The 21,816-nt window shown below is 44.0% G+C and overlaps 1 protein-coding gene across 7 annotated transcripts in view; it reads right to left on the reverse strand.

The window, feature by feature from the left end:
• Nucleotides 1-819: 819 nt before the first annotated feature.
• TCF3 (transcription factor 3) overlaps nt 820-21,816 on the reverse strand; it is a 105,690-nt gene continuing 84,693 nt past the window's right edge. For 2 of the 7 annotated variants that reach the window (XM_066574485.1, XM_066574483.1), the window contains exons 14-21: nt 19,844-19,922; nt 19,484-19,557; nt 19,191-19,373; nt 18,832-18,952; nt 18,588-18,741; nt 15,519-15,754; nt 12,529-12,666; nt 820-2,584 (exon numbers count right to left, since the gene is read on the reverse strand). In XM_066574485.1, coding sequence (XP_066430582.1) covers nt 12,530-12,666; nt 15,519-15,754; nt 18,588-18,741; nt 18,832-18,952; nt 19,191-19,373; nt 19,484-19,557; nt 19,844-19,922 — 984 coding nt within the window. In that variant the 3' untranslated portion in view covers nt 820-2,584; nt 12,529. Of the gene's footprint in view, nt 2,585-12,528; nt 12,667-15,518; nt 15,755-18,152; nt 18,392-18,587; nt 18,742-18,831; nt 18,953-19,190; nt 19,374-19,483; nt 19,558-19,843; nt 19,923-21,816 lie in introns of all 7 variants that reach the window. The other 5 variants (XM_066574482.1, XM_066574481.1, XM_066574484.1 and 2 more) reach the window with 4 other exon arrangements.

Genomic DNA, 21,816 nt, shown 5'->3' on the forward strand with positions numbered 1-21,816 from the left:
GTTCAATTGTCCATCCAAAGTATAAACTGTAACAGCGAGATGATTTACCGGGGTGGGGAGAGGCAAAAAAAATTATAAGAAAACCAAGTCACTAATTGACCCTAACACATTCTTTAAGACATTCAGTTAATATGCAATTGACTAACTATACTCCGACTACATTAAGCCAGCCACACACAATATCTGATCTAAACTCTGCATGTTAGCCCAACCGTGCCTATGGAAGAGAAGAATCCAATTACATCGGGTGACAAGGACCGGGGTGCTGGCTGCTCGGGACGCCGACGGCAGAGAGGGGAGACGCATCTACTTGAATAGGTCATCTGGACCGAGCGGCAGGACAACATGGCTGGCTTGGCAATGCAAGTAATGGTTTTTACCGACTCTAATCTGCAGCCAGACTTTCCTGCGCTGCCTTTTTACATGGAATGCTGTTGTCTGGTAAAGTCTTCAATAATTACCATTTCCAGATAAAAGAATATATATACGCTATTAAAATGACTTCGGATCAATTCCCATTATGAAAAATCCAGTCCCTCCATTCAAAATAGCCATAATTGCAACTTTAATGCTACATTACATGAAAAACACAATTCGCTGACAGAAGTGTTGAAAAAGTTTTCTACAAGAGATCTGGTTACAAGTGTTTATTCTACAGACGCGCTCGATGCAGTTGTCTACATGAAGAGCATATACATTAATGGCATTTTATTTACACATTTAAAGGGAATGTATTATGATTTTAATTTCATTCATTAGATGTCTGTAGAAGAAAAATACATTATTTCTTAAATGTTATAGCTATTTTTTTTTCTCTATTTTTAAAAAAATTCCCTGGGGTTGGAGATAATGGAGGCACACAACTCCTTCCTGGGATTGCAGGTATAGACTGTGTGGCAAGGCTTATGCTTTATCGCATCTGCAATAAATGGAGTCAATAGTCAGAAACTGGGAAGCGATGGACTATAGCCCTACCCCGAGAACCAAGGAAGATGAATAGTGGGCCACCTTTCTGTGTACGGTCACTATCGGGCTTTCCCTAGACCCAGATCAGCGCAGTACAGCAGTTACTGTAGTGGTTAGTGTGGGAACTGGAATGGTGTACGGCTAGATCACATTCAAATTAAAAAAAATAATAATCCAAAAAGGTTTAAAGTAAAACCAGATTTCGATAAATATACCATTAGATGATGATACATTCCCTTTAAATACAAGGAGGTTGAAAACCAGATGAGGGGGGGGGGGGGGGGGGGGTTGTTGAAATCGCAGATTCGTTTTGAACACGAGCGCAATTCAGCTACAAAACAAAAGACATACAAATGATAAAAACACAATGATAAAATCTTGCGGGCTTTCAAAAATTCTGTAGATCCGACGGGTCAGTGGAAATTCTTCAATAGTGAAAGCGGTTTGAAATAATTCCATTCAATCCAAAAATGTGCATCTTGAAGATCTAACTGATAAGATTAGGGAAGCAGAGGAACGATACAAGGTCAACGTTGAAGGCGTTGGTGTTGATTATACAGCCCCTACTAGTTCCTCCAGCAAATACTGTAAATCTATCAAATCAGGAAAACATCAGCTCGATTTTTTTCGTCTTCTAATGTTGCAGAGCACCAAGTCTTTTACCCCCTAGAGCTTGCAAAAAATTTGCTATAATACCTGTGATACTTTTTCAAGTCCTACCCTGAGCTGCACAAGATCTCCTGATCTCCACAGGAATCCCACCGTCAGATTAGTTTTATCAGACAACATATATATATATTCTAGTCGTGTATATATATATATATAGTGTACGTGTGAACGCAGATCTGGAGCACCAGAGGTGTTACCACTTTCAGCTCCTAAAATCATTACAGCTAGCCAAATTCTTCAGAATAGGATGACTTAGTCAGAAGGAAACTTAAACCATAGGAAAGGTAGACAGCACAGTGACTGAGGTATCAGGGAGTCAAGATAAGTAGAGACCACTGTAGCTCTTGTCTATTTTTTTGATTTAAAAAATTTTGTTCTGAATTTTATTTAAAAAAAATCCATAGCTAAAAACACAAAACCTGAAAAAATATTTTTCTATTTGTTCTAATTTAAAATAAAAAAAAAAAAAAAAAAGAAATACTCACATGCCTAGCTCATTTTTAATTGTATTTTTTTTTTTCATTCCAACAAAGCAAAAAAAAAAAAAAAAAAAGTCTCTCGTTTTGTCTTAGAAGTGTAGGCACAAGGTTGGGAAAATACTTCCAGCAGAGCAGGGGCGGATAACATCTGGGCAAACTTTCTACAACTTCCACCACTTAAATAAGTTCTTTTTTTTTTTCAGTTAAGGCAAATTCCTCTTGACTTCTCTTTCTTTAAGCGCAAGTCCAAAGTTGAGATGTCAATCCAAGTCAGTTTTTTCCCTCTTTTCACTGTAAAACTTATAGTCATAAGAGTTCATTTCTCAGTAAAATATAATCAAGGCCACAAAGAATTCTGTGTCTCAGTTTTTTTCCAAACAAATATTGTAAAACCTTTTCAAAAATTAGAATTATATATATATAAAAATAACCCAACATATGTTGTAAAAAATCCAGCAAACGTGATGAAACTGTTGAGAAAGAAGAACACAACTTTACAGCAGGAAGCACACAGAACAGTTTTCAAAAACATTTTTTTAGACGTCCTCATTATGCGTCATACTATTTCCCACCAAGACAAACCCCTTTATAACCAGTGACAAGTAATCGTTTGTGATGCTGTTAAGGACCGTTAAACATGACCGGTCACATTAACCTTTCAAGCCTTGGGTTCCAAATTAGTTCATACCTGGATGCATCAGAGAGGCCGAAAACTATATGATTTATAGTAATTAGCTCTCACAGATATGTAGAGATGAGCCGTGGCAAGTATTCAGCCCACCCTGCTTAAGGCGCGTACACACTGAATCTTTATTGACTGACTATAGTTCTAATACAGGAAAGCAATACGTCATTAGTCACGAGGTTAATCTTATTGGGTTAGAAAAACATCAAGAATTGTGCTTTGTTGAACAATCAGCGCAGTGAGAATAAATATGTGAAATGTCCTTCAAATGATTATTCTCTCTTGTGAGTTTGGATGATCGCAGCGTGTGATGCCGTGTACAAGCTGCGCAGATCTGGGTCTGCCGAGAACCTGCAGCTCTGCCCTACAAACATCCCCATCGTGTGCAGGAGAAGACGGGACACAGCAGCAGACGCTTGCATCCGCCTGACTGCATCAGCAAAGGGTTAGAGAGGACCTTCAACAGGCCAAACATGGCTTTAAGGGGAAATATACAAAATTTACTAAAAGCAATTTTTGAGCATTTTCTCTTAGAACTCTGTACTGTGTCATTCCTCTGTTCCCCCTAAATAGAATTGACAATTCTGTGCTACACAGTCTGACACTATATACAGTGATATGACTGACTGCAGGTACTTGCCCCCATCTGGTAACACCCAAGTGTCAATTTATTCACAGACCTCCACGTTGCTCCTGTGAGGAGAGATGCTCCAGAATTGCTATTTTATGGAGATACAAGAAGTTACCAAAGCAGAGGTGTCAGGAGTGGCGACGGGTCCTAGCTCCGCCAGGTATGGACCGCACACTGCTAATTATTGACTGTACATCATAAATACACAATTAAACGTCCCCTAAGTTTGTGCCTCCACTTCCAACGATCTAGGCATGTGTTACTGGACAAGGATTTAACCCTTTATGGCCAAGCACATATGTAGCATATCAGGACTCCAAACCCTTTCCACAGTCAGAATCTAAGTTTTACACCACCACCAGGTTGAATATTCTTGTAACAGGGGCGTAGAACTCGTTTGAAGTCAGGAGCAGCATGAAAAGTTCTATCTCCTGTTTCTGTATGTGTGTACCCCAGGAAGAAAGACCATAGGCCCGTTACTGTCATCACTTCTCCTGTACTGCCCCCTCTTGGACACAAGAACTTATTTCAGGTTATCACCTCTTAAACAATAAGAAAGGATGAGTTCTGTTCCTCATATTTAGGGAGTTTTCTGTTTAACGGTAAGAGCTGAGGTGGTGAGCTGTGAAGTTACCTTCAAGGTGCTCATACTGTAAAGTGTAAGATGGTAATGTCAGTATCAGTTGTCTACTTTACCAGTTTATATGCGGAAATTAATTTTTATTTTAGAACTCTGTTTTTGGGCTGTGAAGTGTGTTGATTGTTCTGGCAGCAATGTGTCAGAGGGGTTCTCCATTAACCTTTAGGATACTTTTACATGCGCCAATAGTTGTCCAAGTAAATAGTTTGAAAGAGAGTGTGACCATAACCAGAGCATGTTCTTCCATGTTTGGTCAGTCTGCCACATGCCGTTTACATTGTAACATGGTGTGTTAGGCTAAAGGGAGACAATGTCCATCTAGTTCAGCCTGGTTTAAACCTCCCCCTTCTTGGTCCAGAGGGAGGCAAAAAAAAACAACAAAAAAACAGCTCTTATGAAGATAAAATAAATTCCTTCCTGACTCCATAATGGCAGCCAGAATAATCCCTGGATCAACATTTCAGATCACAACCCCGCTGGTCACCTAATGTCTATATCCTGTTATATCTTAGCACTCTAGAAAGACATCCAGTCCCTCTTAAACTCCTCTATGCATTTTGCCATCACCACGTCCTCAGGCAGAGAGTTCCACAGTCTCACCGCTTTTACACTGCTTCTTGCTTTAGTAGTTTAAATGATCTTTTTTTCACTTATTGCCCCCCTTACAGTCTTGTCGAGCCACATTGGTTTCCTTCTACTTGTACTTTTCTTTTTAAATGCTATGAACTGCTCACATGAGGTGATTAGGATCTTTTTAAACTCCTCCCATTTGTCCTCTGTGCTGATATTTTTGAGGGTGTTGTCCCAATTAATATCACCGATAGTAGCTCTGAGGCTGATCAAATTTTGCTTTACTAAAGTTTAGTTTATTTGTCGCTCCCTGATGAGGCTTCTTATTGAATGACAGCTGGAAATTAATTATATTGTGGTCACTGTTCCCCAAGTGCCCCTCAACCTGCACCCCCATTATTCAGTCTGGTTTGTTAGTTAGTACTAAGTCCAGAGTGGCCCTTCCTCTAGTTGGTTCCTGCACAAGTTTGGTAAGGTAATTATCTTTAATTGTTCTCAAGAACTTATCACCCCTGTGAGATTTGCAGGTTTCGTTCTCCCATATTATAATCCGGATAATCAAAGCCCCCCATAAAAATTACTTTAATGTGTGTTGACACCTCTTCTATCTGCCTTAGTAGTAGGGTTTCAGTTTCTTCTGTTGCTTTTGGTGGTCTATAGAAAACCCCTATAAGGATTTTGTTTTTTTCTCTCCCTGTATTTCTACCCACAGAGATTCCACATGTTCTTCTCCTACCCCTATATCCTCCCGTAGCCTCGGCATTAAGTACAATTTAACGTACAGACACACCCCTCCCCCTTTCTGGTTTCCACGGTCTCTTCTGAAGAGATTGTAACCCTGTAAATTCACCGCCCAAATCGCACTTATCAAGCCATGTTTCCGTTATTCCCACTATATCGTAATTTTCATCAGACATTCTTGCTTCAAGCTCACCCACTTTACCGATCAGACTTCTTGCATTCGTTGGCATAACATTTATATGGCGGTGGTTGTTCTTTATATTCATTGTGCTACTAATGGTATGATTGGCTTTTCTGTCAGTTCTAACTGTACTGTTTGGCAAACTCAAAACTTGCCTAAACAATGGCTTTTTTTCTGGCTGCTCTACCATAAAGCCCTACTCTGCGAAGTGTCTGTCTCATAGTGGTCCTAGGGACAGACATGTCCATCTCCACTGTGGAGCTCTTCAGAGGCAACATTGGCATATTTGAAATGAGAGTTTTTGGTGGGTGGTCTTCTCTTGCCAGGTTTGTAGTTGTTCCATATTCTTTCCACTTTGTTATAACGGGTTTAATTGTGCTCCGTGGGATATTTTTATATAATTCAACTCTGATTTATGCTGAACAACTTTATCCCAACCTGTTGGGAGAGCTCCTTGACCTTCATGTTGCTTGCTGGGGGTTCGCAGACTTTCTGGACATATGACAATCTATACACAAGACCTTATTCAACACGGCAGGGATTTCGGGCTGTGCATTCCATAGAGGATACATGGCCCCATTATAGCCTATGAGACTTTGCACAACAGCTATTTTTCACAGACTAATGACCTCTGTGCAGGAAAAACGAAATGAGCGTCAGCGCTGCTTTTTCTCACAACAACATCGCTGCCCCATGCGATTTTTGACCGAGAAAGACAATAGGAGTTAAAGACATTACATCGCACGAAAATTGCAAGTTCGTGCTTTGCGATGCGATAAAAAGGAGGCTCCATAGTCACAGTGCACATTGGCATCAATGACAGAGGTAGGTGAAAAAGTTTCTTAAAAATGACTTCAGGGATCTAGGATGTAAGCTTAGGGGTGAGGACCTCCAAAAGTGTTTTCTGAAATACTACCTGTACCACGTGTCACACAGGAAAGGCAGCGGGAGATTGGGGAGGTAAACAAGTGGCTCCAGAGTTGGTGTAGGAAGGAGGTGGCTCAGGTTCCTGGAGAACTGGGCTGACTTTGCTGTTGGCTTTGGGTTCTACCGTAGAAACAGGCGGCATCTCAAAAGGGAGAGTTCATCTGCGCTGGGGGATGAAGATGGCTAGAAAGTTGGAGGAGTGTTTAAACTATGGACTGGGGGAAGGGGAACCAGAGAAATAGAGGGGAAGATCGTGATCTTTAGACAACGATTATCGCTCAAAAGATGTTCTTTACAACGTAAGATGATCGCTCAAACGTTGAGTGATCCACCTTGCGCTGCGAGCAGAGGATGCAGAAGACAAGCAGGGTGTCCCCGCTTGTCTTCTGCATCCAGCTGTTCCCTGCTCCGAGCGCCCAGGTGTTACACAGCTGAGCGCTATGAGCGGAGGATGCGGAACACAAGCGGGTGCGTCCCCACTTGTCTTCTGCATCCAACTGTTCCCCGCTCCGAGTGCCCAGCTGTTATACAGCCGAGCGCTCCGAGTGGGGCATGAAGAACGCAGCTGGACCGCTCTGTTCTTCATACCCAGCTTGTCATCAGGGAGCGGGATAAAATATTATCAGCTGTATCCCGCTGTGAATCTCTGATAAGGCTGATCATCAGCACGCTGAAAGACAACGAGCGAAGGCTTAACGAAAACTGCATGATGTCAGCGCAGTTAGACACAACCATAATTGTTCAAAAGACGGCTTTTGAGCGAATTTTGAGCGATAATGGTTGTGTCTAAATGGGCCTTAAGTAAGGAGAACAGGTGGGAGGGGTTAGTACAGAACCGTCCGAATAAATAGGGATACGCTTAAATAACCAAAAACCTTTAAACTGTATGACTAATGCTGGAAGTCTGACCAATAGGGATACACTTGGCTAAGCCAACTACTGACAGCCAGGATCCTGCTCTAACCACCAGATCCAGACAGACCTCAGACCTTACATGCCACAATCAATAGGAACTGCAGCATTTAAGCAGATGACAGGGCTAGGGGTATACGTCTGTCACCCATCGCACCCTGCAGGGTGAGTGCAAGATACCAATGGGTTCCAATGTCAGCCAGAAGTGTGAAAAAAGCCTCCATGTCTGCCATGTATCTCAGCCCATTACTATCCCAGCAATCCCACTATTGCATCTTCAAGAAAAACAAGCTATGCTGCCAATCCTAGACTACAGTGAGGCAGATTCAATGGTTTGTTTTTTTAATGTGTTTTTATTTAAAAGAAAGAAAGTTAAGTTATTTTTACCGAATGCTAATTATTATGGGGGAATTCGACTCTCCGGATATAAACTGGGAAACTGAACCCTACAGGAAATGATTCTTTGTCAATAACTAGAACAATAATTACCCTACCCAACTTGTAGAGGGCCATCTAGCGGAACGGCCCTTTTGGACTTTGCGTCCTTAAGCCCAAAATAGGCCGTGTCCTTAAGGGGTTAATGATTTTTGGCGGATTTTCTTCTCCATTTATCAAGTCATAACTTTTTTATTTTTCCGTGGACGCGGCCGTATAAGGGCTTGTTTTTTGCGTGGCGAACTGTAGTTTTTATCGGTGCCACTTTTGGGTACATAGACTAGATTGTAAAACTTATTATTTTTTTATGATAGCAGGGAGAGAAAACGCATCAATTCTGCCCTAGATTTTTATTTTTTTTACAGCGTTAATCATGCAGCATAAACGAGACATTCCATTTTTTCTGCGGGTCGGTACAGTTACAACGATACCAAAATTCTTACTTTTTTTTAGGGTTTTCCACTTTTCTGCAATAAAAACCTTTTTTTTTGGAAATCTTTTTTTTTTTATTCTCTAAATCGCTGCATTCAAAGTCCCGTAAGTTTATTTTTTATGTACAGAGCTCTGTGAGGGCTTATTTTTTGCGAGACGAGCTGTAGTTTTTATTGGTACCATTTTGGGGTACATACGGCTTTTTTGATCACTTTTATTGCGTTTTTAGGGAGGCAAAATGCTAAAAATTAGCCTTTTGCCTCAGTTTAGCGTTTTTTTAACGCTTTTTTCTGTGCACACTTAAAAGCATGTGCAGCTTATTGTACGCGTCGTTACGGACGCGACAATACCAAATATATGGGGTTTTAATTTTTAACCTTTTTTATGCTAATATGAGAAAAAGCATAAAAGGGCTTTTTTTTTAAAAATAAATTTTAATTAATTTTTAACATTTTTTTTTTAATTTTTTAACACAACTTGTGTCCCCCTGGGGGACTTTGACCACAGTACTGCCCATCGCTGTGATAAGGCATGGCAGGGCTACTGCCCTGCCATGCCTTATCGATTATACAGCGATAATAGGCATTGGCAATACAGCCGGCTGAAGACACAGAGGGAGCGCGCTCCCTCTGTGAACTCTTTCCCTGCCGCTATCTACTTAGATCACGGCAGGGTAGGGGTTAACAGCGGAGGGGCGCATCTCTGATGCCGCCCCGCTGTTGCAGCGGGACGCCGGCTGTGACTGACAGCCGTCTCCCGCTGCGGGATAGCACGAGATCATATGTGATCCCGCACTATCCCCAGGATGTAAGTTTACGCCCTGTTGCGGGAAGGGGATAATATTAACCTACAGACCTGACAGAACAACAGGGGTGCAGGCTGGAGGACATCTGGGAAAGATTGACCAAATTGAAAAACATGTGAAAACGTATTCTAACGGGTGTTTCATCAGGGGGGCCACAAAAATACCAAGCTTCAGAAAGGCAAAGTTCAATCAGCTCAGAGATGGCGTTAACCCTATCATCGACTGGGACAGTGGGCTCAAAACTAAGAGTACGGACAAATGGGAAATCTTTAAAACCAGTCTTATAATCCTCACTCTGAGCAGCTCATGCCTTACGGGAATAAAAGGCTTATGAAAAGGAGTAAACAAATGTGGCTCAATAAGAGGTAAAGGGGGCAAGCAACAGAATTAAACTACTAAAAGAAGAAGGCAGCGAAGAAGCACTAACAACCTATAAGGAAAAAAATAAAATTATGTAAAAAGCAAATAAAAGCAGCAAAAGGTGGAGACAGAGACCATCTGCCTAGGAGAGTAAAACTAACCCTAAATTAATAGTAAGAAGATTAAACCTCAAATTGTTGGCTCTTAAGAAAAAAAAAAAAAAAGGAGAGGAAAAAAATAAAGGGGGATAAAGAGAAAGCAAGTCTGTTACATCAAATCTTTCTCCAGTGTTTTTTTTTAGAGGAAACTGAAATATCAGGTGAAATGCAGAGCGATAAAGTAAACTCCCATTAAAATGTAACCAGTCTAACCCAGGAGGAAGTGTGGAGCTACCCTAAAAAGATTCAGATAGGCAAGTGGCTGGGTCCTGATGGCATACAGTATTATACATACGTAATGCAATAGACAGACCCTTGTTTCATAAATTTAAGGCCTCTATTGAGACAGGGTCTGTTCCACTGAATTGGCACATAGCAAATGTGGTGCGGATATTCGAAAGAGGTCAAAAAGTGAACCTGGAAACTACAGGCTGCCAAGTCAAACTTCTACTGTGGGTAAAATGTTTGAAGGGTTTCTAAGAGATGCCATCCTGGAGGACCTCAAGGAAAATAGCTGTATAACTCCATATCAGCGGCTTTATGAGAGATCGCTTCTGTCAAACCAACCTGATCAGCTTCTACGGGGAGGTAAGTTCTAGACTGCACCGGGGAGTCACTGGATCTTCTATATCTGCACTTTTCTGAAGTGTTTGATACTTTGCCGCATAAAAGGTTGGTGTATAAAATGAGAACGCTTGGTCTGGGCGAGAATGTATGTAAGTGGGTAACTGGCTCAATGATAGAAAGCAGAGGGTGGTTATTAATGGTACCTACTCTGATTAGGTCACTGTTACTAGTGGGGTACCACAGGGGGCAGTATTAAGAGGGGCCAGCGTTACTAGTGGGGTGCCACAGGGGGCAGTATTGGGAGGGGTTAGCCTTACTACCCCGTTTCCCCGAAAATAAGACCGTGTCATATTGATTTTTGCTTTCAAAGATACACTAGGTCTTATTTTCGGGGGATGTCTTATTTTTCCATGAAGAAGAATTCACACTTATTGTTGAACAAAAAGATGCCCATTTCTTATATCCTGCCCAGTAGTTGTCATCACAGACCAGCAGAGCCAGACAAACTGGGAATCCTATCAAGCATTCCTTGTTACTACCGTTATTTCCATGTACAACAATCTATGGTACATTTACCGATCCCGATATTTATTAATCACACAAAGCAAGGTTTATTCAGCGACAGTCTGGATCATCAGAACACTCCGAACCCGGAATTTCCTGGTGAATTTCTTGTGACTTTATTTCTTTCAGAATCATTGGCCCAAATCTCTCATGTCTAGCGATAGCCCTGTCCTTGCATGAGGAATTCTTGTCGTGCCTGACTCACACAGAGCCACAAGAAATAAGGGCTGTAAAGTACCTGGCTCCCACACACTGTCTGCAGACTGTAACCATCACCCACAGCAGTTCCTGGATCACTTGTACAGCAGGGACGGTATTGCAGCTTCCAGCCACCAGGGGGAGCTCATCACAGCAGACTTGCACAGCAGGGACAGAGCTAGGTCTTACTTTCAGGGGAAGTCTTATATTTAGCACTTCAGCAAAACCTCTACTGGGTCTTATTTTCAGAGGATGTCTTATTTTCGGGGCCACCTTTACTAGTGGGGTGCCCCAGGGGCAGTATTGGAGGGGCCACCCTTACCAGTAGGGTGCCACAGGGGGCAGTATTGGAGGGGTCACCGTTACCAGTAGGGTGCCACAGGGGGCAGTATTGGAGGGGCCACCGTTACCAGTGGGATGCCACAGGGGGCAGTATTGGAGGGGCCACCGTTACCAGTGGGATGCCACAGGGGGCAGTACTGGAGGGGACACTTACTAGTGGGGTGCCACAGGGGGCAGTACTGGAGGGGCCACCATTATTAGTGGGATCCCACAAGGTCAGTATTGGGCCCTATCTTTTTAATACATTAATGACCTGGTAGAAGGATTGTGCAGTAAAATATGAATATTTGCGGAGGATACAAAACTATGTAAAGTAACGAGAGAATAAGATGCGTGTGCAAATTGATTTGGATAAACTGGAGGCTTGGGCAGAAAAGTGGCAAATGAGGGGTAACACTGATACATGTGAGGTTCTGCACACAGGCAGGAAATACATGTCACCATTACACAGTAAATGGGAAACCACTGGGGAACACCGACATGGGAAAGGGCTTGGGGATTTTATAACTGGAAGTTTAACTGGAGCAACCAGTGTCAGGCAGCTGCTGCCAAGGCAAATAGGATCATGGGGACATGAAAAGAAGTCTAGGGACACATGATGAGAACATTGCATAGAGCACAGATTCTCAAGGAAGACACAGAGCTTGAGCAGGTTCAAGAGTGGACAACTAATAAATGGAATAGAAGGTCTACAATACCCAGAGAGGTTATCAAAACTGGGGTTTAGTGTGGAAAAAAAACGACAGCCAAGAGGTGACCTAATAACTATGTGAGGGGTCAGTATAGAGATCTCTTTATAACCCAGGGCTGTGACTGTAACAAGGGGGCTCCCTCTAGAGAAAAGAAGGCTTTCACAAAACATAGAAGAGGGTTCTTTACTGTAAGAGCAGTGAGACTATGGAACTCTCTGCCCGAGGATGTGGTGATGGTGAGGTCACTAAAAGAGTTCAAGAGAGGCCTTACATGTTATGGTAGCTTACTTTACAAAAATCGTTGGTCCGGGCATTATTCCAGGCTTGAAGTCAGGAAGGAATTTTTGGGCTTCTACCGTCTACAGCTGACAGGTCCTCCTCAAATGAGGGATGGAGAGGGTATGATCAACCTTTGCCTAAATTTGTAAACCCTACTGAGGCTCAGTGTTGAGTCAGAAAGGATTTTTTTCTTTTTAATTCAAGATTACCAAAATCTTAAGAGGATTTCACCTTCCTCAGCCTGGAATAATTCTACCACATTCCTTGGATAGAGAATGAAGGAGTTGTTACATACTTCACATATGGCCCACTGGGTTATGAGAGTCCCCAAGACCAGGCAGTCCTCCAGGCAGCCCCATCTGTGGATCGACACCCGACACTTTTTCCTCCTCGCGCCTCTTCAGGCAAGCAGCCTTCGGGTTTAGATTCCTCTCTATGGAACAGAGCGATCGTTAGATGTAGTACTCTAATGGGACAACATGAGTGACAATTAGATGCGACCATCTCACACAAGAGGTGCACAAGTCACATCATCTAGTTGACAAGAGCAATCATACATGGAGATTGATTTATAAGGGATGTTAAGAACAGCATTGCAGAAATGGATTGAAGTCTGTCCGACAGGCATGCTCGGCTATAGTCACAATTACCAAAACTAAACAAGTCCTTGAAAAGAGCATTCAACAGCAAAAACGCACACAGTCACACATTGTGGCAAGGAAAATAGTAGAAATAAATAGTAACAGCGAGGGAGATAAATTAGTAATAGCAGCCTGCGTAGTTAAAGGCAACATGTCATTGTAACACACTACGATAGTAAGAGCAGAGCCGATAGACATTGTTACATAGAATCATTTATATCAACATACAGAAGAGAAGAGATTGTAAGGAAAGGGTGATGATCAGATAAAGGACAGATGTGAGGATAGAGCGGAGGACCTGCCATGTACCAGATGTGAGGATAGAGCGGAGGACCTGCCATGTACCAGATGTGAGGATAGAGAGGAGGACCTGCCATGTACCAGATGTGAGGATAGAGCGGAGGACCTGCCATGTACCAGATGTGAGGATAGAGCGGAGGACCTGCCATGTACCCTGGAGACTGCGCTCTCTGCTTGCCTCAGTTGTATCTTTGGTATATCCACCAAGGGTTCTGGATTACTACAATCTCTCAGCTGTTGTGTGTAACATTGCCGGCAGAGAGGAGACCTGGAAACCTGTTTAACCATAGCTGTGTATGTTCTTGGTATCAGCAAGACAGTGAAGGCGAAGACCTTGGAATCCTCCTTGCATTGCAATCCTAATGGCAAACCCTTCATGCGCAGGGAAGGCGTGCGGAGCGAAAGCAGGAGCTCGGTCATGACTGCTGGTTGGAGCAAAACCCCCGAGCTTGGAAAGTTGAATCCTCCATTATTATTGTCCAGAACTACCATGTTTGAGGCCTGTGAGCTCTTCAGAGAGCTGGAGAGACCCCTAAGCTCTCCTGGTAGGAACTAGCCCATGAACCTACAGCTTTTGATTAAAAAAAACGGCAACAGGCCTCAAAATGCGTTAGCCGGATATTACGAATGAAGGGGTACCGATTCCAATCAGTATAAGCATGTCAGATTTCATGCTATTGCTCTGCATTCCTTCACGATTCTCCATCACGGTCCATACTGGTTTGGATGACAGGGACCTTGTCAGGGCGGTCCTCTACATACCTCTCTGCTTGCCTTTCAGTCAGCATAAAAACCCACCGCTGGCTTGTGGTTTCGTGTAAACGCTCCCCGCTTCACATAGAAGTTGAAGCGCTGAGCAAGAAACCCGCGATCCAGCTGTGAAGTCTGTCAGTGTAAACGCTCTGCATGGGCGCCGATGACCTTAGCAGGGACGTCACTCATTTACCCGACTATTGGCCCCTGTAAAAGGGACATTACCGGATACTTTGATCTACTTGGATGATCATACAGGTTGACAGGCAGATCCGGTACCGGGTTTCTATACTGCCTTTCATCCAGTGTCCCTAGTGTTCTGTACCGAACCCTCCACAACTTGTCTCAGCCGCCCTCTGCTCTGATGGACGGATGTAGCATCCAACTAGGAGACCGCTCAGAGGAGGGGGGCCGGAAGATGTACAAGTCTTACTGATACTCAAACATACGTCAAGGGTACGTTTAAACAGATTTTCAGGTCTATCTAGCACTGTCAGCTTTGTTTTACATGAGCAGCACAATAGCCCATCTCCAGCAGCAGTATTAGACATCCTGAAGGACTCCCTCACTAGGAAATACACACATTTTTCAAGGACTAATTTTTGGATAGTTTCTTAAGAAAATGGTCATGGATGAAGAATTATTGGGCACATTTCTGAAAGCCGTCTAAAAACAAAAAACTGAATCCCAGCTGAGCGCGCACTCCTCAGAGGGTTCTTGAAAAATGAAACCTGCTGTGTAATTGGTTGCTATGGGCAACGACAAGAGCTTTTCTTCACTCGCGTCAATTTTCATAAGGATCCATACAAAAATTAAAAACTTATTGAGGAATGTTTGAGTAATTCTAAAAAGGTAACAGAAGTGGATTTACTGTGCCATCATCAGGTCTACATTGTAGCCCTGCTTAGGAAGTCCGAAGGCTAATCTGCAACTCCCCAAAATATAGAGTCCCCAGCAGAAGAGCTCCTGCTGTAAGGAACAGATTACTCCCAAATGACTTGCTCTCTCTAAACAATGCTTTATAGTTTGTGGAGAGGCGTCGAGGGGGGGGGGGGGCTGGGGGGGGGGGGGGCTCTTGATTCCCTATAGCTGCCCTTACAATATATTTGGGAGTTACATTATCCATTAACTATTTAGTCTGCGCTCCTGCTGGCCATGGTTCAATGTGTAAAGGATAGATCCTCCAAAAAAAATCTAACTTTAGCAGTGGATGAACAACTTAATGTCTGAGTATGGCAACTGACCGGGAGGGAGAGAAGGAGCTGCATTATAGAGGTGGATGATGGCAACATCACAAGAACCTCCAGTCCCCAACAGGACAAGGTAAAGGAAAACATGGAAACGGTGGCAGAGAAGGGAAGCACAACAGGACAAGGGGTTTATTACTCACTGCTAAGTTCTGAATTAGTTTTAAAGAGCCCATGGATCCATATACACGAGTGATACAAAGTGGAAACAGATATGAAGGCAGACATGATGGTGCTTGTATTTTAAAGAGAAATGTTGTGGGATGAGAAGAAATGTAATAAGTGCTGATGCAGGAAGAATGGAAGTTCAATTATAAAGATACTAGGGCGGTAGTGGAGGATACCTCGCACTTGCTGCTCCAGGCTCATTATGACCTGCACGGCCTGCTGTAGGATGATGAGCTTGGTCTGGGCTTTGTCGGCTTTTAAATGCATCTGCACCATGCGGCCCAATTCCTTGAAAGCCTCATTGATGTCTCGGACGCGCACTCTCTCTCGCGCATTGTTTGACATTCGTCTTTCACGATCTCGCACGTCCTTCTCCTCCACAGAGCTGCCCTCCTCCTTACTGCTTCCACCGCTGCAGGACCCCAGGAAAGTGAATGGTTAAATCGGGGGAGGGTAAACTCAAGACCCCAATAAACCTTTCATTACCGGGGGTGCTAAACTGTATATATTATTCATTCTACATAGGCATGGTCATTGACAAGCTGTCTATACACAGGCAAGGGAAAAAGAGAAGAAGGACCCACTTCTAACACTTGAAGATATGTAGAAACCCTGGCTGGATAAAAGGACTTTAAATTGTGGAGTTTGTAAGGAAAAAAAAATATATAAAAGGCACTCAATGAAAAATTATTTGGCTACCTGCCGAAATCAGCCTCCAAGCACTTGTGGGGACATTGACCGGATTTGGGCAGGAGGTACAGCTAAAACTAAATCTGTAAAGTCAGCAAAACATTCTTCTCTCTCCATCATGAAGTCCTGGACCCAACGGATCTGACTTGTGTAATACAGAGTTTATCTTTCCTTTCAGGTGTTTGATACTGACAATTGCTGTGGAAGCCAAGACCCGAGTGAATGCCGGCCAATAGAATGCTATAAAAGATGATACTTTGTGAACATTGTTAAAAATCCCAGAACCCAACAGTAAGCAGTCACATTGCCTGTGTATAGTCAGATGCACAACGACTGCAAGAACACGACAAATGCAGGTTTAATGTAGGGTTGAGTTTGTCCTGGATGGTCAGAAAAGGTTTTCATTGCATACTTCATTAACAAGATATTTCTGAAGAGTTATGCAGAGAAGACTGAAAACTGTAGATCCAAAGTCACTCATCAGAAACCCAACTATGTGGCCTCTTCTACTGCGTTAGCTGGAAGGTACTGAACACTCCTTAAGCCAGCAGGCATGGTATTACTGTCCCTGCAAGCATATCACAAGAATTAGGAGTTACCCAGCCAACAAGTAGCAGTACATGGAAAACGGATCAATAGAAACACAATCAGCCGCACTAAGGTCTCCGTTACAATGGCTTTGGATTTTAAAAAAAATATAAAAAATAAAAAAATCAAGATCTGTTATTTTTAGCAATCATGCACAAATGACAGCAAAAAAAAAGTGAATTTGATGAACCCGTGTCATGTAACTATGCAAAGTCATACCATCGTCGGGGACAGATGATCCAGATATTCATAGTCTTCATACTTAAATGGTCTCAGGTTCTATACAATTTACCTGGTTTCCCTTCAATATGTATTTTTGCTACAGTTCTCAGTCTTCTACTTTATAGCTCGACTCCCTTTAGGATATATATGCAACACAAGAATACACAGATCACACGGTTTACCATCCTGTACACTAATGCCAACGCACTTCACTTCTTGACACTTCGAGGTGATCAATAGCACTCTTCATTCCAGAGCAAAAATTAAGACTCCACTTCTAGATGAAAAGCTTTATCTCCCAAGAATAAAGCTCTGTGTGTGTGCACACGCACGTCGGAAGCTCGGGAACCAATTTGCCTAGAGCTGGTGCAGCAAGTAACAAGGGGCAGTAGCTGGACTGCCGGTGGAAGGGGTTCCTCTCGTCATCTCAGAGGAGCAATAAGTGCAAAGCCAGTGGGACAAGGAGTGTGTGTAGGTGGTGGGGAAAGGGGGTTGAAGAACTGTCTGTGAAGATAGGAATCGGTAGCTTTTGGAAAGGGAAATGGTAGGGGAAAAAAGATGAAGTATAGAAGATGACAAAATGATGTTTTTCTATGCATTTTAGAACTGATACATAGAGAGCAAGAACAGACTGAAATTGACACGCTATTTGAATGAGTTTTTGGAATGACAGAGGTAGCTTCCATAAACCTCACCAAAGGAAAATAAAGAAAGATTCTGGAAAAGAAATGTTGCAGATAAAGGGAAGCATTACCTTGAAAAACAAAAACAGCATGCACAGCCAATACAACACACACACTTCATAACACATGCCAATAGCGAGCTGGTCCTAGTCAACCACTCTCTTAGAGAAGATGGCCTCTTATTATCATAGTGGAGGGCGATGGAGTCTTGCTGCTGCAGAGGTTTGTGCATTGGGATACTTCACATTCTAGGATGTTACTGCACAAATGAGACTATAAGAGACGGTCGCTAGATGGAGACATGGCCTATCGTGGTTAACCAGATACTTCTTGCTATAGTCTAGGGGAGCTGACACAGCCTTTATGTTTCATGCAAATTTCAGCTCTTGACAACCTACTGCCTAAACCCCCCCAAGAAAATAAAACGAAAAAAAAAAGCAAAAGGAAGGTCACATTAGCAAGCAGAGTGGGGCAGTAGGAGAATATACATGTATCGTTTAGACAAAAGACTAAAGCAGAGAAGGAAATACATGTATATCTCTGGGGTGGAAGATATAAGAGGGAGGACGGGATAAGGAAAAACAGACAGATCTGTGCCCCACCACTCTTCTATCAAGTCCCACTCACCTCGCACTTGTTGCTCCAAGCTGAGGATGACAGATACCGCCTGGTGCAGTATCAAGAGCTTGGTCTGTGGCTTCTCACTGTTAAGATGGAGCTGGCACATCCGCCCCAGCTCTTTAAATGCCTCATTAATATCCCGCACACGAAGACGTTCTCTGGCGTTATTGGCCACTCGTCTTTCTTTTTCACGTTCAGCTTTTTGCTCTGGGGGAAGGTTATCATCCTCATCATCTTCATCTTGACTAAAGGGAAGAGGCAGTCAGCACAATTACATAGTTTAAGGCTTGGGACTATACAGGTACATAGTGCATTAATAGATGATGAGTATAAGCCCACTAATACGGAACACTACTCCGTGGTATCAGCTATTGGTACGGGGCTTTAACCATCAGCCTACTGCTCTCTACCACGTGGGCCCCTCCCAGAGATCAGCGAGACCTGTTTATTGAGCAGCGTGTCCGACTTCGAGGTTTGGAATCCTTCTTCTCATCATCTGATAGATCGGCCACTGACCTATTCTCTTCATCTTCTTTACTTTCCCTTTTTATCTCCGCTGCGCCAGCTGACACAGTCCTGCCGAGCCCAGGGTGTCCTGGAAGGACAAGGTCATCACTAGGATCTACTATCACCAAGGCAAGAGATTTCATTCAATGCAAGTGGCAATGGCCTTATTCATTCTTACCAGTGAAGGAGTCTGTTTGCCGTGTCAAGTCAGACAGAGATCCGGGTTGTGTTGAAAGGGTAACAGGGTTGTGAAGCAGATTTGGAGCATTTGGTAGACCATCCTCTGTCTGTGGCGAACCCTAGAGGGATGGAAGGTCGAATGGCAATTACTGATAGTATTCTGAAGATGTAACACCTGGGGGATGAAGCTTTACAGAAAGGACAACTAGGATGTGTGACTGGAACGCTCGTTACTGCCGCTAAGCTGGTCTACATACGGACAATAAACCGCTGATCTATGCTGGGAGCGGCACCGGCAGTGGGACCCCAGCAGTTACTGTATAGAGGTGTGTAAGGGCAATATCCATAAATTCTAACCATAGCATGTCTATTTGCCAAGGAGAGGACTGCAGCGGGGAAGTTAGCTCCGAGTACTCCTGCGGCTGTTCCCAAGAGTGCATGAAGGTCTTCATGGTTTCCAGACAGTGCACCAGTCTGCCCCACTGCATGACTCCTTAACACATGTATGGCTTCATCAAGACGATCTTCCATTTTGTTCTGCTGTAGGTGGTAGGGAGAAAAAATAAAGGGGTAAGTTAATTTGTCCGTTTTTTGTTAACGCGCCAAACTGCATTAATTGAAACTGTTCAAGTGGAACAATGTATACTTACTAAAGTGTGTAGTGTTCCCTCATAACTGGGTGACAGCGCTCCGGGGCCAGTAGCTCTAGGCCACTGTCCTGATCCTAAGGAGAACACCACAAATGGAGATTAAAGTGAGGGGTCTTCACATCGTTCTCACGTGGTCAACAGTCACCTTATATAGCAAATATAAAGCGTCGGATGCAAAAGCTACTAATGCTGAAGTTATAGTGGCCATTGTATCAGCGATGCTCATGAAGAAAGAATGAAAGGATGAAAGTCATAATGGAAGGGAGAAGTAAGCAACAGCTTTAACATGTAGCTTTAGTTGACTCGCTCGTTAACCAGAACTACTAGACAGACAGAGTTGATACATTTATCCCATTTTACCTGTTAGTCCCTGAGGTGACCCCACGGGTGTAGACGGGCTGGAGGAAAAGTTTGCACTGGAATGATCTGGAGAATAAATCTACAAATAAAGATAACAAGATATTCATCTTTTAACCGGTATACAACAATACTAGTAATCATTAGGAAATTATACTACAGCTGTGCTACATCAATTATGATCCCCACAGATCTCACAAAGCGCTCTACTACATCCATCCTGACCCCACAGATCACACACAGCGCTCTACTACATCCATCCTGACCCCACAGAACACAAAGCGCTCTACTACATCCATCCTGACCCCACAGATCACACGCACAGCGCTCTACTACAGCCATCCTGACCCCAAAGAACACACAGCGCTCTACTACATCCATCCTGACCCCAAAGAACACACCCAGCGCTCTACTACATCCATCCTGACCCCAAAGAACACACCCAGCGCTCTACATCCATCCTGACCCCACAGAACACACACAGCGCTCTACTACATCCATCCTGACCCCAAAGAACACACCCAGCGCTCTACATCCATCCTGACCCCACAGAACACACACAGCGCTCTACTACATCCATCCTGACCCCACAGATCACACAGTGCTCTACTACATCCATCCTGACCCCAAAGAACACACCCAGCGCTCTACTACATCCATCCTGACCCCAAAGAACACACCCAGCGCTCTACTACATCCATCCTGACCCCACAAAACACACCCAGCGCTCTACTACATCCATCCTGACCCCAAAGAACACACCCAGCGCTCTACTACATCCATCCTGACCCCACAAAACACACAGCGCTCTACTACATCCATCCTGACCCCACAGATCACACACAGCGCTCTACTACATCCATCCTGACCCCACAGAACACACCCAGCGCTCTACTACATCCATTCTGACCCCACAGATCTCACACCCAGCGCTCTACTACATCCATCCTGACCCCAAAGAACACACCCAGCGCTCTACTACATCCATCCTGACCCCACAAAACACACACAGCGCTTTACTACATCCATCCTGACCCCAAAGAACACACCCAGCGCTCTACTACATCCATCCTGACCCCACAAAACACACACAGCGCTCTACCACATCCATCCTGACCCCACAGATCACACACAGCGCTCTACTACATCCATCCTGACCCCACAGAACACACCCAGCGCTCTACTACATCCATTCTGACCCCACAGATCTCACACCCAGCGCTCTACTACATCCATCCTGACCCCAAAGAACACACCCAGCGCTCTACTACATCCATTCTGACCCCACAGATCTCACACCCAGCGCTCTACTACATCCATTCTGACCCCAAAGAACACACCCAGCGCTCTACTACATCCATCCTGACCCCACAAAACACACACAGCGCTTTACTACATCCATCCTGACCCCAAAGAACACACCCAGCGCTCTACTACATCCATCCTGACCCCACAAAACACACACAGCGCTCTACCACATCCATCCTGACCCCACAGATCACACACAGCGCTCTACTACATCCATCCTGACCCCACAGAACACACCCAGCGCTCTACTACATCCATTCTGACCCCACAGATCTCACACCCAGCGCTCTACTACATCCATCCTGACCCCAAAGAACACACCCAGCGCTCTACTACATCCATTCTGACCCCACAGATCTCACACCCAGCGCTCTACTACATCCATTCTGACCCCACAGATCTCACACCCAGCGCTCTACTACATCCATCCTGACCCCACAGAACACACCCAGCGCTCTACTACATCCATTCTGACCCCACAGATCTCACACCCAGCGCTCTACTACATCCATTCTGACCCCACAGATCTCACACCCAGCGCTCTACTACATCCATCCTGACCCCAAAGAACACACCCAGCGCTCTACTACATCCATCCTGACCCCAAAGAACACACCCAGCGCTCTACTACATCCATCCTGACCCCACAAAACACACACAGCGCTCTA

Source organism: Eleutherodactylus coqui, chromosome 7 (assembly GCF_035609145.1).
Source record: "Eleutherodactylus coqui strain aEleCoq1 chromosome 7, aEleCoq1.hap1, whole genome shotgun sequence".
NCBI classification, from domain to species: domain Eukaryota; kingdom Metazoa; phylum Chordata; class Amphibia; order Anura; family Eleutherodactylidae; genus Eleutherodactylus; species Eleutherodactylus coqui.